Raw genomic sequence first — 27,865 nt, 5'->3', positions numbered from 1 at the left:
CCCCCCTTGCTGCTCGTCAGTGCGGCAGCGTGGCTTGCCGGCTCTCCCAAATTATGGTGACTTTCTTGTTCTTAACTCGATTTCTTGCTGGTGACAGCAGCGGCAAATTGGTCCCAGCTGTTCTGAGCACCGGAAGAGAAATTAAAAAAAAAAGAAAAAAAAAAAAAAGAAAAAAAAAAGGAATTAAAACAGGGCAAGTGCCAGGGAGCTTGGGGGCAGGGTCAGAGGGGGGACTTTGGGGCCAGGGCTGGGTGGCGGGGCAATGGGAGATGCCCAACAGGAGCAGGGGGCCCAGGGTTTGGGCTAATTAACACCAGCCCGTGCTAATTACCCATCGCTTTCATTTCTCAGCCCAAGTATCCGCATGAACCAAATCAAGCACCGTGCACGCTCCCGGGATGTCGCTTCTCTCATTTTTATTACCCAACCCTGTGCTCCACGTGGCGCGATGGGAACGGGTGTGGGATACCACCGTGACCCCTGCTCGGTGTCTGGTGGCCTTAATGAGCCAAATGTCCCCCAAAATTGTCCCTGCACGCTGCTGCTGGGCTGCTCCGAGGGGGTTTCACGTCACGGTCCATGCGTCCCATCACCCTGCCGTGGGGACTGCGGGGTTTGGGCAGGGATCCTTCAATAATCAATGGGATTTCGTCTCCCTTTGGCACTGAGGAACACGGGGGGATAGGAATGGAAACTCTCAGCTCACAGAAGTCCCCGAGGGGCAGAATCACGTCCCACACACAGCTCCTGTCTCTCCGTTTGTCCCCGTGCCTCCCTTTGTGCCGCCCGTCACGCACACTGGTGTTATTTTTCACCTCCGCCGGCGTTCCAGCATAAGAGGAATAATTGAAATACCGATTAAAAAAAAAAAAAAAAAAGCAGCCTAAATCTCAATGCGAAGCTCACGTCGAGCACATCTCTGACATTTACGCTTTCCTGGTTCCTGTGCCACTCGCAGAGCCCCAGCCCCTGCGGGCACGGCCCCGCTGGCGGCCACGTGAGGGCTTTGCAAACTCTCTCCCCTCGAGGTTTGCCTCGAGCTCTGCGAAGGAAGGGAAAAACAACCCTTCCCTTGGCTTTTGAGGGAGGGGCGGCGAAGATTCTGCTGGCGCTCCCAGCGCCATCCATCACGGCTCCAAACACGCGAGACGATCGCTGTAAAACCGGCTTTGGCTCCACCGAGGAAAAAGAAAAAAAGAAAAAAAAAAAAATGGAACGTGCCTGTTGCAAACCACCACGGCACAAAAAAAAAAAAAAAAAAAAAAAAAAAAAAAAGCCTTACAAGGCTGGGGCAGCCTCCCGGATTGATTGCTTTTTAATCCCCAAGTAAAGGTGATAAATCTTGTTATTGGAAGCGCCGCTGGGGATGCTGCGTGGCCCGGATTTGCTGTGCCGCTGCGCAAGCGCCTGCCTGGAAAGGGTTTGGGGCCGGCGGGTGCTTCAGCGGGACCCGGCTGCTGGAAGGGGGCTGCTGTAAATCTCAGAGGACGGATGACAACTTTTGGGAAGCGGCTCTTTGGAAATGAAGCTGTTGGAGAGGGGCAGTGCGGAGCCCGAGCTGGACACATGCCCCGAATTGCAGGACAGGGATGAGTTCCCTGACTTGTAGGGACAGGGATGAGTTCCCCAATGCAGAGCGAAGACCTGGAACAAACCCATCCACCAACAGCCACTCGCTTTCCCAGCCCCTGTCCCCACCGTGTCCCTCTGCTCCATCCCACCCAGGCTCCGTGATGCATCTGGTGACATCTCCAGGTGACATTTTGGGGACCCTCCATCCACCACGGCCATCCTGCCCCAAAGGCTGGCTGAGCCCCGACCGACCACACATGTGGGAGCTGTGGGGGGGTCCCTGCACAGCCCCCAAACCCCCAGCCCCATCGTTTGGCCCCGGCGGCAGCGCCGAGCCCTGCCTGAACATCAGCAGCTCACCAACACCCCGGGCTTCATCTCACCGCCTGTACACATCCCCTGGCAGGAGTAATCCTCTGATTTATCCCGGGGGATTTGCAGACAGGGAGCAGCTCCGCTCCTCTCCTGCAAGCCGCTCTCCCCTCGGCGGGACAAGGAGTCCTTTTTCTAAGTGTACTTTTGGGAAATGAGGCAGAAGCGCTCAGTCACCAGCCACTTATTTTTGAGCCAGGCGTAAGCGCTTGGCTGAGCCCCCGGCACGCGGCTGGGAAGGTGCCACGGGGCCACAAGTGATGCACGGGGGCTCGGGGTTGTCCCCTTGTGTTGTCCCAAAACAGCCGGAGGGGCAAGGTTTGCCCTCAGATCTCCACCCAGGAGATGCCACAGCCGTGGCTTCGCAAGGATGCTTCCCGAGGTGCTCCAAAAAACAAAGCACCCCCCAGCAGCCCCACCGGGCAGGCACCACCACGCTGGGATCTCACCAGCAACTTCACCTCCTGCATTTAAAGAACAAATTCGGGGTGGCCAAGGAGGGGCAGAGGGGACATCGGGAGCGTGGCTGCGTCAGGGGACAGCTGGGGACGTGACCGAGAGCCCGGTGCACTGACCCAGGGCATGAGGGACCCGAAGCTCTGCGCAGGCTGCGCAATAAAACGCTATCGACTGCCCATTAAAAAGCCATTCCCTGGAGGTTTCCAGGCGGGGAGGTGCCTGCACGGGGCATTAACAGCCATCAAGGAGGCATCTGTCACCTCCACCCTGGGACCGGGAGCAATGGGAGACGGAGGAGGGAGAAACCAGGAGGGGATCGATGCGCTTTGCCACGTCGACGTCCTCTGGAGAGCAGCTGGGATGGCCCTGAAATGTAAAGGTGGCTGCAGCCCTGCGCGCGTCCTCACCCTACAGCGCACAACAGGACCCCAAAGGGATCCAGCGGGGATGGGGAGCTTGGAGGGGACCTGGCTGCGCTGCCTCCAGGCTGAGGCTGGGCTGATGCGGTGAAGGAAGGAGCCTGCGAGCCCAAATCCTGGCCAGAGAGCAAATGGGACTGGAAAAGTCCTATGGGAAACATCCCAGCCTGTTTCGGAGCCCGGCTATCTCATCCCACGGGAGGACTTGGTGAGCGCCTGGAAGCCGTCGGCATCGATCCCAGGCAGCAGATCGATCAGCCCCTCCAGCCTGGGGGAACGTGGCCAGCCCGCCCGCCCTCGGTGGCATTTTGTGACATTTCCCCAGCCGTGTGGCTGGGGACGGATCGATCACCACCGCCCTGCAGGCAGCGGGCTGCCCGCGGCCCCGTGCGGCGCGGCGAGCAGGAGCGGTGCGCGACCCCCTGTGGGAAGAGGGCCGGGTGCTGGGAGCAGAGCTGGGACCCGGGGGATGCAATCGGGGCACAAATCAAGGGAATTTTAACTCCGGGATGGGAAATTTTGGGGGGATCGCTGGCGTGGCCCTGGGGGTGCCCTGGCCTTGGCTACAGAGAGGGCGCACGGCACGGCGAGGGACAGCCACCACCACCCCGGAGCTGCCAAGAAAACCATCCTGAGGAGAGCATGGAACAAACCCAAAAGGTGGGCTCTCCTCTCCATCACCCAGGTGGCTGCCAGGGTGCAGGAGGGGATGCCGGTGGAGCTGTCCCCGTGCCCCCCGCCTCCCCCAGCTCCTCAGCAGAGGGACGTCGCCTGCGTGGCCGCCTGCCCCCCTTCCATCTCCTCCATCTCGTACTCCTCGCCGTCGGACAGGGGCAGCCCGTTGGCTCCGGGCACGGGCTCGCACTCGGTGCTGCGGGTGGTGCCGTGGGTGATGCTGGGCGAGTATTTGCGCGAGCCCGGCGGGCGGTGTCCCGGGTGGCACATCACCTCCTTGAACATCTCGCGGAAGCGGGTGGACATCAGGTTGTAGAGGATGGGGTTGGCGGCCGAGCTCAGGTAGAAGAAGACGCCCGAAATGATGTGGACGTACTGGAACATGTGGAGCATGCGGCCGGTCCAGGTGGAGACGAAGCTCCAGACCAGGCGGTCGGTGTGGAAGGGGGCCCAGCAGATCCCGAACACCACCACCAGCACGACTGCGGGGAGCAGGGGGGTGGTGTTAGGGGAGGGGGACGAGGCTCACCAGCAGCACCACCACCACCCCTTTTCTGCCTAAGGGACCTGAGGAAAAGGTTTGGATGGGCGAGGGGACGTGGGTGTGAGAAATAAAGCCTCAAACCACTGGTTCTGGCCACATCCCATGGGGTCCTGCCCCATTTCGGCCTCAACTTCGGCAAATGTCACCCTGCTCCTGGCCAAGTCCAAGGAACAAGGGCACACAGCCATGGGACAGGGGGATGCTGCTGTCCAGCTTGGGGTCAGAGCCTCATCACCATGGGATGGAGCAGGGCAGGAGGCCACCACGGCACCCCAAGGCTGTGGGGCACAGGAATCCGGGCTGGGGGGCAGAGAGGGGAAGGTCCCCACACCCCAGCCCTGCTCCTTCCCCTTTTGCTCTCCTGGATAAAGGGGGGGTCTCACAGCCAGGAGGGAGCCAGCACGAGCAATCCCCACCACAGGACCCCATCCACCAGCACTGCCTTTGCCCCGACACCCCCCACACACCACTCCTGGCCCCCTCCTCTGGGATAACCCAGCCTCAGCACCTCCGCAATGGCCGTGCCTCAGTTTCCCCCCAGCTCCCTCCTGACACCCCTGCTGGCTCTGCCCGTCCCCAGGCTCGGACTCACACAGCATCTTTGTGACCTGCCTCCTCTTCACCTTCTTCTGCCCCCGGCCGCCGCGGTAGTCGCCGTCGCCGCTGGATTTGGCCCCCAGGGCCTCCAGCATCTTCTCCTTCTTGAGCTGCAGGCCGATGAGCAGGTAGAGGACGCTGATGGTCCCCATGGGCAGGAAGAAGAAGACGATGGTGGTGATCTGGATGATGAGGTTGTAAGTCAACCGCGGCTTCACCAAGGTGCAGATCTCCGAGTCGGGCACGCGGCCCCGGCCCGGCACGTAGAGAGGCCTCAAACCGTGGAGGCTGGTGTTGGGGATGGAGCAGAGGACGGCGGCGAGCCAGATGGCCACGATCACCCTCTTGGCGTGGTTCCTGGTCACCACGTACTTGGCCTTGAGCGGGTGCACCACGGCGATGTAGCGCTCGACGCTCAGGGCGGTGACGTTGAGGATGGAGGCGAAGCAGACGGCCTCGAAGAGCAGCGTCTTGAAGTAGCAGCCGCCGGCGCCCAGCAGGAAGGGGTAATTGCTCCACATGTCGTAGAGCTCCAGCGGCATCCCCAGCAGCAGCACCAGCAGGTCGGAGACGGCCAGGCTGAAGAGGTAATAGTTGGTGGGCGTCCTCATGAAGCGGTGCCGCAGGATGACGATGCAGGTCAGGGTGTTGCCCACCGCCCCCACGGCGAAGATCAGCAGGTAGACGACGCAGACGGGGACGAAGAAGTTGGACCGCCGGGGCCCCAGGTACTTATCCCGCAGCTGCTCCTCCGTCAGGTTGGCGTCCTTGGGGTCGAACAAGGCGCCCGGGTGGCTCCTGTTGCAGAGAGCTGGGCTGAGGGGCTCGGCGGGGAAGTCGCGCTGGGGCAGGGGCAGCTCGGGGCCGGAGCAGTTGATGTAGGGATTCATGGCTGCGGAGAGACGGGGAGGCTCGCAGGATGGTTTCCCAAATCCTTTGTTGCTCCTGAGCCCTCTGCCCCTCTCCCCTCATCATCAGCAGGGTGCCAAGACTGCTGCTCAGCACCCCCAGCCTGCCCTTCCCCTAGGAAACCACCCCAAATCTCCCTAGAACCTCCCTTCAGGGTTCCCACCCTCCCCTTGCCCTGTTTCCTACCCGCAGACACCGCTGGCAGCTCCCCGACCCCCTGCAGCCCCTTCACCCCACCTGTGGGGACACCTCGGAGATGGGCACCCCCTCTCCCTGCTCCGCAGCAGAGCAGGATACGACCCCAAAGCTGGCCCCAAACCCATCCCCGAGCCACGCCACGCATCGATCCCGGCTCCGACTCCCCTGGCTGCGCGGAGGGGCAAGGGGAAAAGAGCCGAGGGGAAAAATCCCTCTTCCTCCCCACGAAGGACTTACGTCTCGCCGGGAAGCTCCAGCCGAAGGACGAGGTCCCGGCACCCCTAACGCCGGACGGTCGGGCGGGGAAGGGAGCGAGGGAGGGGATGGAGACGTCGCTGCCTTAAGAGGCAGGCTGGAGAAATCCTGCCTCTGCTCTCCCCTCGGAGCAAGCTGCTGCCCTTACCCACGGCTGCCTCCCTCCTCCGTCAGCGGAGAGGCTCCCGGGGGAGCTTTTGGGGGGCTTCCTCCCCCAGCGCCGCGCGAGCCGAGCTCGGTGCCTCCGCCGGGGGCTGGATCCTCGGTGGCGAAGCGGCACGGTGGCGGAGGAGATGCTCTTCAGGAGGAGAGAGGAAATACGTTAAAGTAATAAACTCCATTGACTCGAGAGAGTCCCGGGGGAGGGCAGCGCGGCCGTCTCCATCCCCACCGGCAGCCTTCGCCAGGCGGTGATGTGCCATTTACGTGGCCTCCGTGGTGAGCGAGCCATCGATCGGCCCCGCTGCTCTGCCGGCGCTGCGGGGGCCACGGCAGCACCGAGTTGGATGGGGTTGGTTGGGGATGGGGGTGCGGGAACTCGGGGGGGCTCCTTTCCATCCGAGGTGAGCCCTCCGGCTCAGCCCTGGCAGCTGCTGCGGGGCAGGAGGCTCCTTTCCCACCTGTTTTCGAGGGAGCTGCTCCCTCCTGCTGTCTGTCTGTCTGTCTGTGCTGCTTGTTCGGATCACTCCCCCCTTGCCCACCCTCCTGCGTTGCAAGGAAGCAGCCCAGCTCTGCAGGCAGACACACAGACACGCAGACAGACGCACAGACAGACACCCCACACCTTCCCGTGTCCCCGCACACCGTGCCAGGCTGCCTGTCCCCTCTCTGCCCCCACCCCGCAGAACCCCTCTCTCTCCTGGAACACATCATTTTTTAATATTTTTATTATTTTTTTAATTTTATTTATTTTTTTTAGCCCAGTTTCAGCCCAACTTCCAGCCCGAGGAGCAGCTGGGCACCCACTCTCACCTCCCAGATCCTTCCCAGTGGCTCTTTTGGGATGCCCACTTCCCATCTCCCCGGTGCCCCCCATGCCCCCAGCTCGTCCCACCCACCTCCATCTCCTTACTGCAGAATTTGGAGCCTCCCCTGTCCCCTTGTCCCACCCTTAGGAGCTCAGGAGGATGCAGGGAGGGGGTCTGGTGATGGGGGGGCTCCACAGCTCCCCATGAAGCCGGATAGTTTTCCTCTCCAGTTTTGGGATACAAAGATCCTGGAGGGTGCCGTGGAGCCGTGCCCAGCTCTGTCCCCACCGGGTGACGATGACGAGGAGGGGAGGAAGGCTGCGGGGACACCGATGACACCATTGCCGTGGCACCGCTCGCTGGTGCGGCTCTGCGGCTGGGCACGGCGCTTCTGCTCGGAGAAATTTCGGAGCAGGAGAGGGCTGGAAGGGCAAAGGCAGCAGGGGACGGCTCAGTGGCCCTGCCCTGGCCCTGTGCTGCTCCTGGCAGCAAACAGGCTGCGAACAGAGGGGAACTGGCAGAGCAAACACGCAGAGGGCAGGACGGGGCCAGCGCTGAGAAGTGACATTCCCTGGCAAGCCGTCTCCCTCGGCTGAGCCGCAGGAGCCAAAGGGCTGGAGGGCAAACGGGCACGACCAAGGAAAAATCCACCCCGCTGGAAATCCTGGCTGCAGAGGGAGAGAGGAGGCTCTGCCCGCAGCCAGGGGAGTGGGGAGGGCAGAGAAATGTCCTCGGTGGGGCCGGGGACAGGCTGTGCCACCGCACGGTGCTGGTGACAGCAGCCGGGTGCTGCTGGCAGAGGCTCAGCAGACGCCGGGGTGGGTGGCAGAGCCAGGGAGCTGCCAGCAGCAGCAGCTGATGGGCACAGGTTTCTGTCCCTGTTCCCGGCTGCTGCCACAAGGCTGCTTGTTTTTTTTTTTTCCCCTGGGGATGCCCGAGGCAGGGATGGATCCGTGCCGGTGCAGGAGCAGATTGTGCCGCAGCGAGGGCGCACCGGGGAGGAGGCATTCCTGGAAACCTCTTTTTTGGGAAGGGTTCATGGCTCCCAGCGGCTGCACGTCACTCCCCACTTCTTTCTGCTCCTTGCCACGACCCGCCAGTCTCTTCCCCTTCTCAGGCACTTTATTAAAACCTTGCCTGGTTTTCCTTGGCACCTAAACCCACTCCTCGCTGCAGCCTGATCTCCGCTGCGCTGAGAATTTGGGCATCGAGCAGCAATTCAGGGAAACCCCTGCGTGTGCCCACCCCCCAAATCTTCCTCCCTGTGGTCTCCCCCCCCTGTGCGCACCCAGCCTTTTCCGTGAGCTGTCCAAGGGCAGCCGAGGTTGTCCCTGTGACCGCTGAGTCCTCGAGGTGCCGGTAAAGGCTGGCGCCCAGAGGCTGAGCGAGGCTCGCGCTGCCCGCGGCATCCTCGGGGGAATTCAGAGGCCGAAGGAGAGGCCAAACAGCGCCTTTGAAGCTGGAGAGCTGCAGCCCTAATAACCGCCTGCATCCACTCTCGGCTCCTTTCAAGGGTGCATCACTCATGGTAATTGCAGGGAAGATCAGCGCTGCCTTTTAGCTCCCCGTGTCTCTTCCCCCTGCCTGCACAGGGCTTTGCGCTTTTAATTAACGCCTTCTGCTCCCAAGCAGAGAAAAAGCAGCAAGCCCCAGGGTGGTAACAGTGTCTGAGAGGGGAAACTGAGGCACGGGCAGTCACTTGTGCCCTCTGCGGTGCCCTGCAGCGGGTGCCAGCCCCAGCCGTGCGCCCTCACCGCAGCGAGAGGATGAGGATGGGCAGCCCGTGCGCAGGGCATCGCCCCCGAGCAAGGTCCTGGCTGCAGGGTTCACATTTACCCGTGCCCCTACACCTGCTGCAGGGGGTGGGCAGTGGCTGTGCCCATTTTTCTGAGCTGATTGTACTTTGCCAAGACCCTTTAAAGGGCATGGATGCCTCCATATGTGCCGAGGGGTGTAGAAAAGGTGCCCTCATTCCCCCCGGGGCACCCAAACGCATCCCTGTGGGGTCAGCACTCAGCCCCCTCCCACCCCCTTGTCCCTCTGAGAAACCACAGGGAGGGGGCATTTCTTTTTTTTTCCCCTCTAAAACTGGGCTAAAAGGAGAAGGGAAATAAAGAAAAGGGCCATTTGGATGTTCCCGGGGATAAAAGTAACCAGCTTTCCCGGGGACAGCGGAACCGGCCTCCGCTCGGGTCTGCTGGGGGGCCGGGGGAGGCGGGCGCCCTCGGAGCAGGAATTGGGGCTCCATGGCAACCATAATTTTGCTAATCAGGGCCGGCACAGACGATGTGCTTTTCCACCTGGCAGGAGAGCCGGGCTCTCGCAGGTCTCCATCAGGCCGAGCTGCCCGGGGATGCTCACGGCCGTGGGTAGGGGAAGGGCTGGGGGCACCCGGAGCATCCCAGCAGCTGGAAATCCCCTGCCCAAAGCCAGAACGAGCTCGGGGGCACCTCGGCTACAGCAGGACCTTCTCTGGGGCACGTCGAAACGGAGCACAGGTCCCGAGCATCGTGGAGACAGTTTATGGGCTCTATTTATTCCTCCTCAAACCTCCTCCTCTGTGAGTCATCAAAAGCAGATAAATAAATGGCACAGCGTGGGGACGGCCTCTCTCCCCAGCCCCGGCTTCGGAGCCACTTTGCATTCACGAGTTGATTTAAGGTGCCGGCTGGGGCTGCCGGATTGATTGCCGGGACATTTATTAGCTCTCCTACCCAGCCGGGCCTGTGGTAAATATTCATTCCCTCCCCTCCGCATCGCTTCTCGGCGCCCAATTCGCAGCCGTTTAAATGGGACCGGGGAAGAGGCTTTTGGCTGGAAGGGAAAAAATAAAAAAATAGAAAACACACAAACCAACACACTCAAGTTCTGCAAAATCTCATTTGCAAAGAACACCGGGCAAGGAAATAACGTCTCGGTGATTGGATCCCATTTGCCACGTAATGACTCACTCTCCAAGTCGAGAGCAGCCCCACCAGCCATAAAGAACCACCGGCAGCATCGAGACACGGCAAATAAAGGCAGAGGCTGGAGGGAGAGCAGCCCACAGCGGGGCCACGCGTGCCCTGATGCCCTTTGCAGATGGGCACGGAGATGCTCAGGCTCCAGCACGTGGCCAGGCTGAGGGGCAGGGGCACGGGGATTTAATTGCTGTGTTAATGGCCCCGTGGTTTTGCCCCACGCCTGCTGCTTTGCTGGATTTTGGGAAGGAGGGACGGGGTAAGAGGGCAGGTGGGGAGAGGTGTGTGGATCACGGAGAGGGTCCCACTGACTGGTTGGTCCCCCCACCACCCAAAATGTCCCAGCACATCCCAACACATCCCAGCACTTCCACCACGTGCAGACCCCGGTGCTGGGGATAACGGGGGGGATGTCCCATAAAAGCCAGATTTGGGGCCTCAGTGAGACCCCAAAACATCCACACCCAGCTCGTGGTGGTGCTGCCACATCCCCATGCCCTGCCTGCCCCTTTCAAAGCCCTTCTCTAGCAGCCACAGAGGTTGGTGGCCAGGCGTAGGGCAGGATGCTCTCCTTGGACCTTCTCCATGCAAGTGCCACGCTCTGCTCCAGGTCATGGGATGGGTTTTCCCTTCTCAGCGCTCTTCAGGCACTGATAAACCTCAGGGCTGGGCTTTTCCAGGCTTGCTCTGCATCCAAAAGTTAGTTCAGCTGGAAAAAAAAATATAAAATGAAGAAAAAAAGTGGGACACACGCACACACTTTCATTTTTTCCAGAAAAAAAAAAAAAATTACGCTTCACCTCGAGAGACCAAAGGGAAGGCACACCATGAGCTCCCAGGGATGCCAATGAGGCGACTTTAGCATGGATGAAAATGGTCCCCAGCCCCTCGGTCCTTCTCCTCCTCCCTGTGCATCCCACCCGCCCCTTGGTGGCAATCACACGGGACATGGCACAGGGAGAAGGTGTCACCTGCACCTCCCGTGTCTCACCACCAAACACGCAGGGATCATACCCGGGGTGGCACAGGAGGGGCTGAGCCGCAGTTTAATTGCGGCAGGAGTGGGAAAAGAGGGGGAACGTGGGCATTAACGAGCTGTGTGGGGCCGTTCAGGTCGGCAGGTTGGGATGAAAGCCACCCCGGGGCACCACAGCAAGACACCAGGCAGCCTCCGGGTCCTTGGCTGAGCCCTGGGGACAGCCGAGGGACGGGAGAAGATTAGGGACGGTAATTCTCTCTAAGTGGATAGAGATGAGAGTCTCTCAGCCTGATTTCCACACTCAGAGAGCCCAGCATGAATAATGAAGCATCCCACCTGCGAGCGCCGAGGATAAACCCAAACCCACGTCATGGCACGGGCGGATCGCATCCAACCGGTCCCATGGGATCCCAAAATGGACCAGAGGGCGATGGCTGGGCCCAGCTTCTGCAGGGTGAAGGAACAAGGCTGGGGGAGGGAAGGCACCCCATCAACCCACCCTTCTGTGCCTCAGTTTCCCCTTCACGTCCCTGCCTGCTGCTGCAGTCCTAAGGAAATTCCTCTTTTCCCCCCTTGAGGTGTCACCCAGGCAGGCACCGTTCCCCATCCCACCTGGCCTGAGGGGCGCACGGGGCTGCAGGAAGCCTGCCACAAGACCTGGGGCACATTAATCCCTGCTTCCAGCACTGCTGGGACCAGTGGGAAGGGGCTGGAGGCGAGCCCAGCCTGGCTCAGTGCCCTGCCAGGAGCATCCTGGCACCCAGTGCCTTCCCGTGCCCCAAAGTCCCCGCACGGGGCACTTGTGGCTCCCCTGAACAGGCAGGATTAAACACCAGGGCTGGGATTTCCTCTCCCGGCCGTGCCAGGCTGCTCTGGCAGCAGAGCCAGGTGCTGCCTGCTCGAATTCAGCCCAAATCCCATCCACCCCTGACTCTCCGAGTGCCAAAAAATCTCCCGGGTGCAGGCAAGGGTCTGGAACCCCGCCATGCGCTCAGGTTCTTGCGCCCACAGCGGTTCTCGGTGGCTCAGACATCTCCCCAAAAAGGCACCCGATTCACTTGGGACTTCTGTGAATCCCACCCCGTGTGGCTGCAGCTAATGACAGGCTTTAAATAAACCAGTAAATTCTCAGCAAACACGAGAGATTTTCCTCTGGCACCCCGCTGCGTCGCCGGCGAGGTTTTTTCCTCCGTCTTTCCCCCCGGCTCCCATCTGGTGTTGTTTCCACCCTGCCAGGGGAGCACCAGGAGCATCGTTCCCAACCTCCCCTTTCTGCTGCTTTGCATCTGTGTTAATTTAGACCGATGACCTCCTTTACCCGGTGTTTAGAGGGGAGCTGCTCCTTCCTCACCGGTGGTTTGGGTTGGGAGAACCCCAAAAGCCAGCGAGGAAATTTGGGGATGCTCCAGGCACAAATTGGGGGAAGCACGTGGGTTTTCTCCCCGGCCATGGGGCTGGGCAGGGTTTGGGGCAGCTGGAAGTGCTTTTTCCTGGTGGCAAAGCCCCACAAAAGGGTGACAGTCCCCATAGGGCCACCCATGTCCCGGCGCCCCGACGCCACGATGATGGGCGCACGTCGCCGGGCGGATTTGGTGACATTTGGGCTCCCTCTGGTGGAAACGCCTGGGAGCTCCGGCCTGGCCCCCCACTGCCCGAGGAGAAGCAGCGGTGACCGAAGGGGACGAGCAGGGTTTTGGGGACACCGGGGGGGACACAGAAATGGGACAGAAATGCCCCCCCTGGGGGCAGCAAGGGGCCGGCGGAGCAGCGCTGCGCGGGGGAGGCTGTGGGGACAGCGGCTTTGGGGACGTGTCGCCTGTCCACACGGTGGCACCAGGAGCCAGAGCGGTGTCCCCAGGGCACGGGGAGCATTTGGGGTGCTGGCTGGGCCGCTCTGGAGCCCACAGCTTTTGTTGCAGGTGCTGGAAAGGAGAAAAGGGCCCCAAAGCTGCTCCTCGTGCTTCACCCCATCGCCCTGTGCACCACCGCTTGCTCCTGGGGGGCTCTCCAAGTCACCCTCCCCAAACCCCCTCAGCTTCCCCGGCACCCCACAAGGTCACAAACCATGAGTTTGGCTGATGATTCCTCCGTCCAAATCCTCGTGCTCCGCACCAGCAGCCCCCTCAGCCCCCACACACCCTGGGACCCCCCAAGATACCACCCCCTGGAGGCTCCCAGGTGTCCCTTTTATCAGCTGTGCGGGCAAAACCCAAAATGTGCTCACCTGGGTGAGTGGGATCGTCACTGTTTTGGCCTCAAGGCTCCTCTTACTGGGCTCCACAGCAGTCTGGGGGGTCCAACATTCCCAAAATTGTCCCCGTGCCACCGGTGGGGACAGGCACATGGCACCAAGGGGCCACCATCCCCCTGCCCAGATCCCCCCAGTGCTTGTCCCTTGTCCCCCTCTGTCCCCAGCCACCCCCACATCAGGGAGTGCCCCCCCAATTTCCCCCCCCATCATAGGGCCGCACGTTTCCCCGGGACCCACAGAAATTGCACGAACGGGCGGCTGGGCCATCGGCGCTTCTAAAAATAATAACTCAGACTGTGCCAAAAAAAAGAAAAAAAGCTGTTTTGGGGATTTTTTTCCCACTATTTTAATAAGAAGCGTTCACAGTCCCCTCAGAAGAGGTCCCACAGGTGCCCGGCCCCCCAGGGACAGCGAGTGGCCGCCCCCCCCTCCATCCCCAGCCCTATCCCCAGGGGGGGACCCAAATCCCCCCCTTGCTGTCACCATGGTGACAGTGACATCACGCGGGGCCCGTCTCGTAGCAACCTCCCGGTGACATCAGAAACCCTCCGGTTCCCATGGCAACCCTCGGGGCTGAGGGGGGGGGACACAGCTCATGGAGGGGGGGTCCCGGGGTGACCCCCCAGCCTCACCGCCCCCCTCTGAGGGGGGACCCCAAACCCTCCCCCTTCTCCGGCAAGGAAAGGGTTAATGCGCATAAATCTGCATATTTTAGTGACGTCAGCCCCGTGCCAGCCAATCACAGAGGGGATGGGTTTTGGGGTCGGGGGAGGGGGGGATGCTCTGCACCCTATTTAACCCCCCCCCCCCCCCCAGCACCCGGTGGTCCCAGCCTGGCCCACCCAGCCCCTGGGGACAGGACCCGTGGGGGGCACCGTGATGGGTGGGGACCCCCCCTTTTGAGGTGCACCCCCAAAAACGAGCACCCCCTGCCCTATAAAACACCCCCGTGGGGCTCTGCACCCCATAATCAGCCCCCCGTGTGTCTCCCCACTCCCATGGGGTGACTCGCACGGCAATAGGGGCAGGGCGCAGCCCCCCGCCCGCCTCCACGTCCCTCCCGCCCGCTGTGACTCACGCTCTCCGGCCGCCTGTTTATGGGATGTGTTCCCAAAATCCCCGTGGAGGCAACGGGGCGAACGTTTGGGCTGCTGAGGGAAACCCCTCGGAGGTCAGGGAGGTGGCAGGAGGGGGACAAGAGATGGACCCCGTGTCCCCGAGGAGCTGGGGGTGGCACTGCTCCGACAGCTGGGTGCCTATGGGGTCGGGGTGTCCGTCCCCAAAAGGCCAAGTGTCCCCAGCCTGGAAAACGTCCCCACGCTGCCTCCCGTCATCCAGAGGTTGTCCAAGCCCCGCTGAGCCAGGGGACGAAGGCAGGGAAAAGGAGGAGGATAACGACCCAAAAAGGGTCCAAATATCCCCAAAGAGAGGTTCCCGGTGCGGGCATCCCGGTCCCATCTCCATGGGGGGGTCAGGAGGGGAGGACGGCTGCTCCGTGTGGTTTCCCAGTGCGTCTGTGCCCTTTGAGTCCCCACGTGGATGTGGAGGTGGTAAAATGTCACCAGCTGGGTGGTGGGGCCGGGGCCGGGAGCGGAAAATCCCAATAAAGGGTGGCCATTGTCTGGAGCCAGGCATGGGGCTGGGGAGGGGGGAACCCGCTGCTCGCCCCTCGCCCCCGCCGCCCAGGTGCCCGAATGAAGGGGCAGCTTTATCCCCCCCAACCCCATGTGGGAGGCGATGCTGATCCCAAAACGTGCCCCTCGAGCAGCGGGGGAAGGCACGGGGACACCGTGTGCCGGCGCCCCGACCCGCTCGGCGCTGCAGGGCTGCTCTCCAGCCCCTCATTCCCACGTCCCCGATGATCCCTCCCAGCCCCTCCGTTTTAGGGCCTTTTATGGCCATCGGCTCCGGCGCCGGCAGATGCTTCCCGACCCAAACAATCCCTGCCAAACAGGGGCAGGGACGCAGCCGGGGGCACCTGGGGACACCCCCAAGTCCTTTCTCCGCTCCCTTTTGGGGGCTGCTCATGGCACGCCGACGAGTTGGCTGCCGTGCGCGGGGCTGGGCGGAGAGAAGGCTGATCCCAAATATTCAGCAAGGGTTTTGCGAGCTCCACGGGGTCCCGAATGCCCCCCAAAGCTCTCCCCAGAGCTGGCTGCGTGCGGGCAGGGGGAAAAGCAGTCCCACAGCCGCGGGATGAAAGGTGCTGCCGCAAACACCACCCCTAATTTCCTCCTCCGTGGTGTGAGCAATGGAACAGGTTCTTCGGTGAGCCCGTGGCACGGTGACAGCACGGGGAGAGGCCGGGCATGGTGCCAGCCCAGCCAGGCAGCACCGCCACTTGTATGGCTGGAAAGGGGCCCCGGGGACCCCAAATGTGCCCACGAGAAGCTGAGGTGGCCGGGGATGGCGAGGGGACCACGCGGGTGGCAACTTGGCCCGGACCCCCCAAGGGAGAATGTGCCATATGGATGTGGTGTCACGGGGCTGGAGCCCAAATCCTGCTGCGGGGACAGGGATGCCCGAGGCAAAACCCCGCTCCCAACCCCAAAGCGGGGCCCCAAATGGGGTCCCCGTCCCCGTTCCCGGGGGTGCCAGCGGGGCAGATGGACCGGCAGCTCGGCGGCACATGGATCCCGGTGTGAGCCCAGCAGCGGGCGTTGGCGGGGCGGTGACGCAGGAGACGTGTGACAGGAGAATTGTCGCCAGGCTCGGGGAGGGATCCAATCGCGCTGGGGTGCTCTCGGCAGATTAAGGCTTGGAAGGCTCCGGTAATTACTTTGCAGTACAAAAATAGGCCCGGCTTTATCCGGCGCCCTCATCTCCTGCCCTGCCCCGCCGCTCCCCCCACCCAAGGGCGAGCTGATGCCACCCAACCCGGCCGGTGCCACCTGCCGGTGGTGTTGCCAGCAGTTTTAGGGCAAAAGGGGGGAAAAAAAGAGCTCGAGGGGCTCAGAGGGTTGGAGGCAAGTGCAGGAGCAGCATCTGGGTGGCACGTGCGAGCCGTGCAGAGCAGGGGGTGGGAGAGGAGCTGGTGTCCCCGCGTCCCGGGGCAGCGTGCCAGGGGAGGGAAGAGCCTTGGGGATGGCAGCGGAGCAGATGTTTGGGCAGGAGAGGATGTCTGTAGGAGCATGCAGCGCTGCCCAGCCCTACAGTGGACCCAAAGGACGGCTGCTGCAGGCACAGGATCAATGGGGCAGTGCCCATGGTCCCCGATCCCTTTGCTTGGGGCTGGGGCCACGTGGCGCAGGGAGCCAGAGGGGCAAAGCGCACGGCACGCGCTCCCAGCCGGCATTCCCACCTCGTCCCGCAGCCTCCTGCACCAAGCTGCTCCTCACGGCACGGCCAAAACGTGGCCTCTCCGCTGCGTCCCCAACCCCACAGCACGCCGCCCGCCAGCTGCTGGGATCAGGACGGGGATGGAGCCTGGACGAGGCACCGCGGAGCACGCCGGGACCCGTAGTCTGGTGGCCAGCCCCGTTAGCCCCGCGGGCTCCCACCCCATTCCGGCAGGAAGGGCTGTTGGGGGGCTGGGGAGGGGGCTGCGGCCCTACAAACCTCAGCTGGTTCAGCAGCGTGGTTGATATCTCCTCTTGCCAGGCTCGATCCAAGATCCCGGGAAGGTCCCCCCCCTCCTGCGAGTCCCTCGGTGCCTGCGCAGCGCAGCCCGCTCCCCCCACGGTGCCCCCGTTCCCGGTTCACAGCCAGGGCATTGGGGTGCAGAAATTACCAGCAAAACCCCGCATTTCTGCCACCGGCACCAAGCGACGCCAGCCCCAGGAGTCGCCCATCTGCCCCCCCTTGGCCACTCGCTGCCCCCCCTCCTGCTTTCCTTTACGAGTGCCCCTAAAACCACCCCATGCAGAGCCCCCGTGTAGCACCCCCATGCCCACACTCTGGGCGCTCTGCACCCCAAATCCTGCATCCCCCAAGCCTATTGAGGGGGGCAAACCCCTCACCCTCATCCACGGGGGTGGGTGCCCCCTTGTGCCCTACAGATCCCCCACCCCACTGGGATGCTCCGGGCACAGCGCCCCGACACCCCCAACCCTCTGACACCCCCATTTGTCAGCCTCCAGTATTTTTCCATCCCCCCCCTCACCAAACCCTTTGTTCTGTGCAAATCCCGGCCCCTTCCCCACTAGAAGATTTCACACCCCCCTTCCCAAAAAAATAAAAATACATAAAAATCCCTTTTGGAAATTCCCCCCCAGCCCGGCAAATCCCTCCGGCGGTGGCGTGGGCTGGGGGGAACCGGGGGAAAAGGGGGGAAAAAATGATCCCCCCCCCCCATGCCTGGCCGCATCCTAAACCCACTTGCCTGCTGCCCCCGGAGCCACCGGGTCCCGGAGCCACCGGGGTCCCGGAGCCGCCGCCGCCGCCGCTCCGGAGCCTCCCGGTGCCGGTGCCGGTGCCGGGGCCGCCGCTCTCCGCTCCTCCCCTCCCGCTCCCCCGGGCAGCCACCGGCGGGCCCTGCCGGGGGGGCTCCGTGCTCCCCGCCCCCGTTGCCCCGGGGAGGGGACAGGGGATGGAGAAGGATGCTGACCCCAAAAAAAACCCCCCCAAAAAAACCTTGCTGCGAGCCGGGATGTTGTGGTCTCCCCCTCTTCCCCTATAATTCTCCCCCCAAATCTCCGCTCTGTGAGGTTTGCTGCCCCATCGGTGCCACCTTGGGGAATGGGGGGGTCCCTGCAAAAAAAGGGGGACCCCTTGCAACAACCCCCCCCAATCTGTGCAGGGGGAGAGGTTGCTCTGCCCTGGGTCCAGTGGGACCCCAAGCAGGACCCCGAGCTAAGAGCAGGGGTAAATGACCAGGGAGTATGGGGCAGGGGAAAGGGGAGCAGAGCCCCCCCAAAACCATGAGGGTGTCCTGGAGCACGGATAGGGACACGCTGGGACTGCCCCGAGGATGGGGGGAGCAGCAGGTACCCCGGCACCGAGCTTCCTGCACGAGCCATGGGGTGCAGGCGGCTTTTTGGGGAGGGATTACAGAGAGTTTGAAGCCCCTTTTTAGGGTTTTACTGAGAAATCCAAGCCTGACCAGCCCGGCTCGTTGCCTTGGCTGTGCCCCCCGCCTGGCAAAAAGTCACAGCCCCGTCCTTGCCCCCGAGGTGCTGCGGACCCCCCGCTCCTTTCAGCCCTCTCCGCGGCGGGGAGCGGATGGCCGCGCCGCCGCACGGCACGCCGAGCTGCTCTGGCAGGGAAAAGGTAAGTGAAACCTCCCTGCCTCGCGCTCCGCCAGGGAAATCTGCACAAATCCAGCGTTATCCTGGCGTCCGGACAGCCCCGGCCCCTGGCAGAGCCCGCGCAGGCTGGCACAGCCCTCCCTGGCCACCCGGCTGCTGCGCTGAGACCGCGCCAGCTCGTTTCACCCCCGGCGAGCGATGCCGCAGCACGGAGAGCCTTCGTCTGCAGGAGGAAGAGGAGGAGGAGGGCTGGGGGGTTGGTGGGTCAAGGGCCAGGCTGCCCCCTTAAACCCTGCAGGGGATGTGTGGGTGCTGGCTCATCGGCTACGAAAAGGGACAGCATGGCACACGGGTCCCCCCTGCCACCTCCAGCACCCCCAGCCTGTCGCGCGGTGCCACGGGGCCAGCTCATCACACCCGGTCTCTGCCCCCTGCTTCCCAGCTTGACTGGAGCTGTGACACTGGGACCACACGGCCCCGGGTGCCACGGCCCCGTGGGTGACACGCGTTGGGTGGCGGCAGCGGGACGGGGCACGGGGCACAGCGCGTCGGGAGGGAAACTGAGGCACGGGGGGCAGCGCCCGGGTGGAGCGGGCACGGCGCTTCCCCAGAGCCGATGGCGGTGGAGATAAGGCTAAAAATACGCCGGGCGCTTTGTTGCTGGCGACAATAGCCCGCGGTATTTTTAGCCGGTGTGGCGTTAGCGGTGGGGACGGGGACGCTTCTCCCAGCCCCGCTGTCCCAACCCGCCCTCGGTGCTGTCGGGGGGCCCCCCGCGGCCCCCCTGGGGCTCGGGGCTGCTTCCCCGGTGCTGTGGAAACGGTAACGTTAGAAACTAAAACACAAACACCTCGCCCGCTGCCACCCCCGGCTGAGTCACGGCGCTGCCTGCTCCCCTCGCCCCTGCCGCCCCCCGCCGCCCCGCTCCCCCTCTCTCCTCCTGCCCCACCACCCCAAAAAAACCCGTGGCTGGCACCCCGAGGCACAGCCCCGCTCCTGCTTTTGGGGGATTGACCCCCCATGTGGGTTGTTGGTTTCGCTTCCCTCTGTTCCAGGACTTTGGGGATTTATGGGGCAAACCCTGCTGGGTGGCATCGATGTCCCCAACCCCATGGCACGGGGACGCCCCTCGGTGCCCCACCACGGGGCACCAGACCCCGAGTGGTGCCTGGCTTCCAGAACAGCCCAAAGCCCTCGCCCCAAACCCTCCGGTGGCTGCGGCTCCAGCACAGCCTCCCGTCCCCAGCCCGCTGCCAGGGATAAAAATAACCGGGCAGGAGAAGGGAGAGGCAGCAGGAGCCGCAGTGCGCCCTGCTACCGGGTCCCCTCTGCGTGGGGACGGCCAGGCTGGGGGGTTCTGCCCCCACCAAAGTGGGACAGCACGGTGCTGGGGTCCTTGTCCTTGACATGGGATGAGAGGGGACCTGTCCCACCTTATGAGGCAAAAGGGTCTTGCTGTCCCCCATGGAGTTTTGGGGATAATTTGGGGGCGCTGGGTGGCTGCAGGGACAGCCACCCTCCTTCTCCCATTCCCGTCCCCGAGCCCCCAGCACCCACCAGAAACCTTCTGGGTGGGAAAGAGCAGTTTGTGCTCAAGGGACGGGGCAGCGGCCACGCCGCCTCCTCCCAAAAATCCGGCAAAGGGCTGCAGCCACGCCGGGGGCGGGCGGCCGCGGCCGTGCCTATGTTAGGATGTTCTGGTGCCGAGGGCAGCTTGCGTCGAGGGCAAGAATTAATTAACGCTAAGCACTTTTGGACAGCGGCCCAGGCTCTTTTCGCTGTTTTCATTTCTGCCAGCTCCAACCGAGCCCTCCGGTGTCCGCTGGGTCTGGGGTTAGCCCACGGCGTTGGGATGTCCCCGCTGGGGTGCGCGCACAGCTCCGGTGCTGCTCCCCGTTGCCAAAAGCGGCGCCTTCATGGCCACACCATGCCCGATTCCCCCACACCACCCGTGTTGGAGACCAGGGAGCGGCTCCACAGCCCCCTCCTTTCCCCCTCCCAGGCCTGGCTGCCTTTAAATTTAGCTTTTTTCCATCTCCGGTTGTGCGAAGCCGGGCTGGCGGCCAAAGCCCTGGCCGCCCCGCGCAGGACGCCAGCCCCGCGCTGCGTGGGTGAGCGGGTGGGTGCCGCGGGTGTGCAACGCGTGGGCAAGCCCAATTTAGTTATTTATTTATTTTTTGGGGGGGGCTGTGTGTGTGTGTGCTCGTGCTCGGTGCGTGCACGCGCACCCAGGATTGTGGGCAGAGGTGCACGCGCGTGGGGAGCCCCCCCGTGGGGTTTGGGGTGTGCCGGGGGCAGGCTCCAGCAGAGGGTGCCCTGCCTTTATGTCGCCCTGTGGGGACCCGATCCTGTGCCCCCATGGGGGGGGAACACGGGTTGGGGTGTCCCCAATGTGGGCTGGGGGCTTGGGGCTTCAGGCTGCCCCCCCCCAGTTCGTTGCCACCAGGCTGAGACCTGAGCAAACTCATCACATGGGGGCGCAGAGATGAAGGAGGTGGCTAAGACCTAAGGGGGGGGGAGTGGGGATTTCTGGGGATTTCAGCCCCAATGACCCCACCGACTCCCTTCCCACGTCCCCACGGTCCCCAACACAAGGGGACAGCAGAGTGGGTGCCACACGATGGTCCCAGCTCCTCCCGGGACCAGCTCAGCCCCCCACCACAGCTGGAGCACCGCTGCCCTCCGCTCTTCATCCCCGTGCTGCTGGCTCTGATACCCCACGGGGGCATTTCTGCCCTATCCCAGTGACCTTGTCCCCACGTCCCCCATCACCGGGACTCTGGCTGCTCCCGGCGAGCTGCAATGGGGCCGGGCAGGAGGATCGGGGCCGCCGGGGAGCCACCCCAGCCCCGCAGCGCCTCCAAACCAGCCTGACCTGCCGGGGAGGCTGGACCTGCTCAGGGACTGGGATTCCCACGGCTGAGGCTCAGCACGTCTCTCCCTCCCCTCCTCAAACCTCTCCCCGAGGATGGGCCCCATCCCAAAAACCTAAGGGATATCCATAGCATCCCACGTGCCCCTTCTCTTCCCACTCCGGAGCGGGTGATGCTGCAGGGGTACCCGTGGGGTGCACTCGTCCCCAGTGGCACGGGACCTGCAGCCCGGCGTTTTTTGGCCACCCTGGGAAGAGTCATCGCGCTTTTAAGACAAAGAGCGGGGCACAAAGCAGCTTTTGTGTCCCGACTTGCGAGTTTTTCCTGCCTGCTGCAGCACGGCTTTGTCCCGGGACATGTAGGGGCACGAGCACGGCTCCGCGTCACGGCGGCGCCTGCTCCACGGCCGCGCTGCCGCAATGAGCCCCGAGCCCGCATCCCATAAAAGTGGATGGACCTAAAACGGGGACCTAAAACGGGCCAGGGAGCAGAAGCAGCAGAGGCAGCCAGACCCCGCTCCTGGGTATGGGATGGGGACCGGCCAGGGCATCCCCCTCCTGCCCTTGGGATGTGCCCAGAGGTGGGGCTGTGGGGGCACTTTCCCTGTGCCGTTTGGGGCAAGAGAGCAAGCCCCCTACCCACCCATCCGTCCGTCTGTCCGACCATCCGTCCCTGCCTTGCTGCCCCACCAAACCAGCATGCCACGACCCCAATCCACCCTCCCTCCCCCAAATTTGCCACCCTACTCCTCACGTGGGGGCTCTCCGGGGGGGTTCATCCCACCGCGGCGTGCGTGCCACCACGGAGACGTGTGAGCGGCGAGGGAACGTCCCCATCCCCAGCAGCCACAGCCGGCCTGGGACGAGCCCCTGGCTGTGGGGTGACCCCTCTTGTGCCCATCCCGGCTACCCCGAAGCACCCCGAGGTGGCCATCTCCGTCCCCGTCCTCGTCCCCATGCCGGGGAGGCCGCTCCGCACGGGCGTCCCGCTGGCCTCCGTGTTTTCCCTGCAGCCTTTTGTGTGCGTGGCGGCGTGGCGGCGCACGGGGAGGCCGCATGGCGCCCGGCCTTCCCCACCTCCGTCCTCCTCCTCCTCCTCCCCCCCGATCCCCGCCTCCCCGGCCGCCATTTCGCAGCGCCGGCCTCGCTCGCTCTCCACATCATGGAGGACCGGCGTGGGGGGGAACAAAGAGCCCCGGCCTGCGCCCGTGCCCCCGGCCTTGGCGTCCCCAAGTCCCCTCCTGCCGTGCCCACGTGTGAGGAGTTTGCTCGGGCCTCAGCCTCATGGCCAAGCTGCTGCGCTCCCTCCTGTCCCCCCCCTAGCCCTCGGGGCTCGTCCTGCCCCGCTGCAGGGTCCTGTGGGGTCCCCGAGGGTCCCGACACGTGCATGGGGACAAATGGTGTGTGTGCACACGTGTGTGGCACTGCGGGCACTCGTGGGGCAGTTTGTGTGCACACACGTGTGAGATGGGGGTGTGCACACGTGTGGTCACGCACACGCACGCACAGATGGCAGCCAGCACGTGTGACACGTTTTGCACCACGCGTGTGACACCGCTGCCGCGTGGCACCCCGCACGCTCGTGTGTAACACCGTGCGCTCCCGCGGCTGTGCGCACACAGCAGGCTGCGTGTGCGTGACGGCGAGGACATGCGTGTGAGTGTGCAAGCATGTGTGGTTTGGGGTGTGCGTGGTGTGACTCCGCACGTGGGGCACACCCGGGTGGCACCCGTGTGGGCTGGGTCCCCCCCGTTTCCTCCCTGGCGTGCGAGCAAGTGCTCAGTGTGAGGCTGCGGGGCGGGCGTGCTCCGGAGGGGAAAAGGAGGGGGTGTGTGGGGACAGCCCTGTCCCCCAGGACCTGTCCCACCATGGGGACATGCAGCAGGTCCCTTGCTGGAGCTGTGACCCAGCAGAGGGGCCAAAAAGATGGGGCGGAGGACATGGGGGTGCCCCCCTGCCCCTGGTGGCTGCTGCGTGCCGAGCGCTGCTCCGCTCCCGCTCCCTTCCCCTCCCCGGCGCCTTCCAGCCACCGACATCAAGGCACTTTGCAGGCATTAAATATTCAGTTCCCTTCTCCTTCCCCTCCCTGCAAAGGAGTTCAGCATGGCAATGAACCCCGTGCCCTGCGCCGGAGGGATTTGTCTGGGAGGAGGCTGCTCCGAGCCAGCCTCCCGCAGAAGTCCCCAGAGGTGGCCACGGGGGCTGCTGGTGCCCATCCCCACGGCCTCATGCCACCTTCCCCCCTGCTCTCCTGTGCATCTCCCTGCTGCTATGTGGGGTTCAGCCCTCCCCACGTCTCACCCCAGGCTTGGATCCGGCCAGGAGGTGTCCCTGTTCCCCCGGGATCCCGTGACAGCGGGGACAGATGGATGGCAGCGGGAAGAGGTGGCTGCCGCAGCGAGGCAGGGACCGCATCCTGCACAGCGCCTGCAGCTGGGTTACGGCGAGGCCAGGAGGTGACAGCAGTGGCAGGGGTGCTTGTTTTTTTTTTTTTTTTTTTTTTGTTTTGTTTTGTTTTGTTTTGTTTTGAGTCAGAAATAAACGTTCTAGCTGGGGAAAGAGAAGCAAGTTCTTCTGGTTCAGGAGGGCCCAGAAAGTGTCAAGCCACCACGGCTGCCTTCAAAAATCCTGGGCAAAATCCTAGCCCGAGGGGCTCTCCTTTTCTTTTTCCCTTCAGGTCTGTTTTCAGGCTTCCCTCTGTGACCGCAAAGACCAGGAAATGTGGGAGCCCAGATCCTGCTTGTGGGCCGATAGCATGTGGGGGAACCAGGACACTTGGGAAAACACCGGGTCACGGGAACATCGCCCAGGATGCACCCTGCGTGTCCACAGCTTTTTCCACAAGGCAGAAGTGCCCCGTTTGCAGGCTGGGATGGGAAATATCCAACGCTGGGGGGGTCACAGCCACGACGCCAGCAGGAAGGGGCATTGGGGACCCCCAGGAGGGTACTGGGGTATGGCTGGAGCAGCCCCGTGCCAGCCCGGAGCAGGGGCGCGCCATCGCGCCATTCCTGCGGCGTGGCATCATCGGTGCCGCCGGAGTAATTGCAGCTGGGCTCGGTGCCAGAGCAGCGCTCAGCCCCCGTCAGAGGAGATAACTCCAGCCCCACGCACCGATACAACCCCATAATGCTCAGCCCCATTGCACTGCCCGGGGCTGATCCCCCCCTGGGGTGAGCCAGGAGGGAGGTGATGGGGACAACTAGTGGAGGGGGGAGGCACGCAGTGGGCACAAGCCCAGCTCGGGGCCCCCTTTTCCCCGTGCCCCGCTATCCTGGCTTCATATGGCTGCTCAGCTTCCCGCTGCAAAGGCTGCCGGAGCGTTTTAAAAGCCTTCTTTCAGCCGGCTTCCTTCCTGGGAATAAACCACATCCTGGTGGTGCCGAGCGTCGAAAGCAAAGTGATGGGCAGCGGCCAAACGGGGCAGGCAGCGGGGCCGCAGCCTCCCTCCCTCCCTCCCGCCCAGCCTCGGCCTCATCCCCAGCCTCCTGGTGGAGGCGACCTGCCCATCCTGCCATGGGCACGTCCCAGCCACCCTCGCCAAAAGGGATGTGCCAAAATCCCCCGTGGAGCCCCAACGAGGGGCCTGCCCCTGGCTTGGCACTGCTCTGGGTGTCGGACACGGAAAGGGACCTTTGTCCCCAGGCAGGGGGGGGGACAGCAGGGCTTAGATCCCCCCAGCTTATTTCCACAGAGCATGGAAAGGTTTTATCCTCATCATTTCAACCTAAGGCTCCTTCCCAAGGGTTGTTTATTAAAAAAATAAACATTTTTTTAGATAAAACAGCACAAAGCAAGTGCTGCTGCATCTCAGGGTGCCCGCTCGCTGTCCCAGGCACAAGCTGAAGCCACCGCCCCTGCTGCGAGGTGGCATGGGAACACCACGGCAGCACCAGCCCCCAAAGGGATCACAGCCTGTCCCGCACGCAGGGCTTCTCCTCGTGGTGTGGCTTCTCCGCTGTCTAGTATGGGGTTGAGCAGCAGAGCTCTGGGCTAAAGGAAAGGAAAAACTTCTCCCCCTCCCCTCCCACCCCCCAGTTGCGCATTTGGGGCAGCCCTACTGACCTGAGGGTGTTTACAGCTCCCTGCCCTCCTGTCCAGCGGGCTGGAAATGTGGTCAAAGTTTATTAGGAGGGCACCAGCCACACGGACACGTGTGTGTGTGTAGGCAAAGCGTGGCGGCGCGACCTTTGTTTTCTTCGGAGGCCGCTCTGGAAAGTGAGGCCACGAGGGGAGGAAGCAGGAAGGGGACTGGGTGTTTGTCCTCCCAGCTGCGCTCTGCCTCCAGCAGGGGACAGCCGCCGGGAAAGGAGGACACGAGGGCGAACGGCAGGAAAAAAAACAGGGATTTGCAAGGGAGGCAATGCCCCAGGGGGCAGAAGGAGCCACCGTGTCCCTCCTGTAGGGTGAGGAGGGGACAGAGCCTGGGTGCTGCGGGGCACGCACATTTCCTCCTCTGGGGCAGACGGAGCGACGCCGCTGCCTCCCAGCCAGCAGCACGTGGAGTCACAGGTCCCTGTAACCTGCTCCCCTGGGGACAGCCACCATGGGCTGCACCCTCCCACTCTGGGACAGGTTTGTCCTGGGACAGAGCAGCCCCGCTGGGGCACTGCAGCCTCCCCAAACCCACCACTGACCCCAAATGTGGCCAGGGAAGCGCAGCTTTCAGGAGGGACCACACTGGTGCCAAACCCTTGGACGCACAAACCTTGCTCCCCCTGCGGCCCCGCACTGTGGGTCACCACCCCAAATCATCCCCGGACCGCTCTGGTGCCCATGATCTGGGCACCAGAGCGGTGTCTCAGGGCCAGGACAGCCAGCCACGGTGACTCAGAGGCGAGAAGGGAAATTCAGACTCACTCCCGCCCTCCGCAGCCCTCTGACCAGTTTCCTGGCTCCTTTCAGTTCGGTGTAACAGCCTGGCTGCCTCCTGGGCCCCCCCCGCAGGCATTGGGAGCCCCACAGCCGGGGCAGGATCCTGCGGTCAGCCCCAGCTCTCGCTCTTGCTCATGCAAACGGCCACAGCAACAGCTGCCTGCACATGGGGGCTCGCCAGAGCCTTGTCCCCAACCCCAGGGGACACCGTGAGCCCCACCGGGCGCATCGAGCTCTCTGGGTGCCCGTTGTGGGGTGCATCTCTCCGTAAGCACAGGGGTGGTTTATTGGGGCAGGGAGAGGTGGTGGCTCCACGGGGTGGCTGTGACCGATGTCCCCTCCGTCCCCTGCCCACGTGGGGCTGGTGGCTTTGGCACAGAAGCACCTCCGGGGCATCCAAGGTTGCCGTGGGTGGCTTCCCACAGAGCAAAGGTTGAGGTCTCTCCTCCTTCCCCCACACCCCCAGGACCCTGCCAGCCCCGGGGAGAGCTATATGGCCATGGGCTGTGTCACCCCCTCTGTCACTGGCATGCCTTAGGGGGCAAACAGCCAGCCCAGCCAGGAGGGAGGGCCAAACGCCACGTACCTGACCCAGCTCCAACCAGTGCCACCAGCGCGTCCCTCCCCAGCTCCCACAGCACGGTTTGGGAACAAACTGGCCTCCCCCTGCCAGGGCTGGGGACACTGCAGAAAGTGACCCGGGCTGGATGTGGTGCTGTCAGCTGGCTCCAGAATCGAGGTTTTTGGTTTTTAAGGGCGCAGCACAGCTCGCTTTGGCCAGAAGGCAGGGCTGAGGCTGAGCTGGGGGCTGGAGGGGACAGCACGAGGCTGTGACCACCACGCAGAGCCACCACTCGTGGCGGTGACAAGGCAGGAAAAGCTGCAGGGACACCCTGGGTCAGCTTCAAGCCATCCGCAAAACCGGTCCTGAGGGCAGAAGGGGTGTCAGCAGCACAGAGCTGCCAGGCTCCAGGTAGGGAAACTGAGGCAGGGGCTGGCCACACACCCCCTTCAGCCCCCCAGCTCCCATCTCACACCAGCACGCACCCCCCAGTGCCCCCCAAACCCAGCCACAGGGAGCAGAACCCGGGGGTGCACAAACAGCACCAGCCCCAAGCCCCCCAGTTCCCAGCGACCCTACAATAACAGGAGCACCTCCTCCCCATCCCCACAGGCAGCGGGGTCACCACACTGCCCCCACAGAGCCTAAACACCTCCAGCAGCATGCAGTACCCCAACACATCCTATATCACCCCAGCAGCACCCCACCCAACAGACCCTACCATAACAAACCCCCAGGTGCAAAGGAGGAAGGAAACCAGCCAGTTAGAAAAAAAAAAAAGAAAAAAAAGCCAAAAACCAACAAACCCAGACCCAGCACAATTGCAGGCAGGGCGAGCCGAGCCACCCCGCATTTATTGGGGTGCAGGAGGGATGGGAAATACCTGCCGGCAGCCCGCCACGCTCCCTCGCAGCCACCCCACTCGCAGGGCTGCAGTGCACAAAGGGCTCCACTTCCCCAGCCCCCGGTCCTATATATTTATATATTTCCCCCAACCCCACCCGGCCCTGATTGGTTGGGCCGGGGCAGCGCCGCAGGCTGGGCACCCCCCCCCGATGGCGAGGAGGGGGGAGAAAATGGTAAAAAAAATATAAAAAAAAAAATAGGGAGAAAGTGCCAAATTTCGGTCCCAAACACCGAAAAAAAAAAAACCCGAAACGCCGAAAAAATCCAGCCCCCTGTAGCCGACCCCTCCCCAGCCTCCGGGCCGGC

The 27,865-nt window shown here is 63.3% G+C and overlaps 1 protein-coding gene across 8 annotated transcripts; it reads right to left on the bottom strand.

The window, feature by feature from the left end:
* Positions 1-186: 186 nt before the first annotated feature.
* On the bottom strand, positions 187-27,616 carry NMUR1 (neuromedin U receptor 1). 8 transcript variants are annotated; one of them, XM_072042350.1, is made up of 6 exons: positions 13,132-22,335; positions 11,244-11,375; positions 10,507-10,637; positions 5,983-9,782; positions 4,634-5,530; positions 187-3,979 (listed from the first exon to the last, which is right to left on the bottom strand). In XM_072042350.1, exons 5-6 carry the CDS (start codon positions 5,526-5,528, stop codon positions 3,576-3,578), a joined length of 1,299 nt encoding a protein of 432 aa, XP_071898451.1. In that variant the 5' UTR covers positions 5,529-5,530; positions 5,983-9,782; positions 10,507-10,637; positions 11,244-11,375; positions 13,132-22,335; the 3' UTR covers positions 187-3,575. The 8 variants fall into 8 exon arrangements, with proteins under 8 accessions (XP_071898451.1, XP_038039632.2, XP_071898450.1 ...); XM_038183704.2 differs by lacking the exon at positions 13,132-22,335 and adding an exon at positions 27,537-27,616 and having other exon boundaries at positions 5,983-10,637; positions 11,244-11,354; XM_072042349.1 differs by having other exon boundaries at positions 5,983-10,637; positions 11,244-11,354; positions 17,480-22,362.
* Between the last annotated feature and the right edge of the window lie 249 nt (positions 27,617-27,865).

The sequence above is a fragment of the Anas platyrhynchos genome, chromosome 9 (assembly GCF_047663525.1).
Source record: "Anas platyrhynchos isolate ZD024472 breed Pekin duck chromosome 9, IASCAAS_PekinDuck_T2T, whole genome shotgun sequence".
Classification (NCBI taxonomy): Eukaryota; Metazoa; Chordata; class Aves; order Anseriformes; family Anatidae; genus Anas; species Anas platyrhynchos.
Note: the sequence above shows the minus strand (reverse complement) of the source record. Positions and strands in the feature narration are given on the sequence as shown.

Excerpts from the sequence above, each read along its gene's own strand:
- NMUR1 (XM_038183704.2), bottom strand. The coding sequence starts at position 5,528 with ATGAATCCCTACATCAACTGCTCCGGCCCCGAGCTGCCCCTGCCCCAG. Across the intron at positions 3,980-4,633 it reads GCAGGTCACAAAGATGCTGT|TCGTGCTGGTGGTGGTGTTC; the intron begins GTGAGTCCGAGC and ends TGCTCCCCGCAG.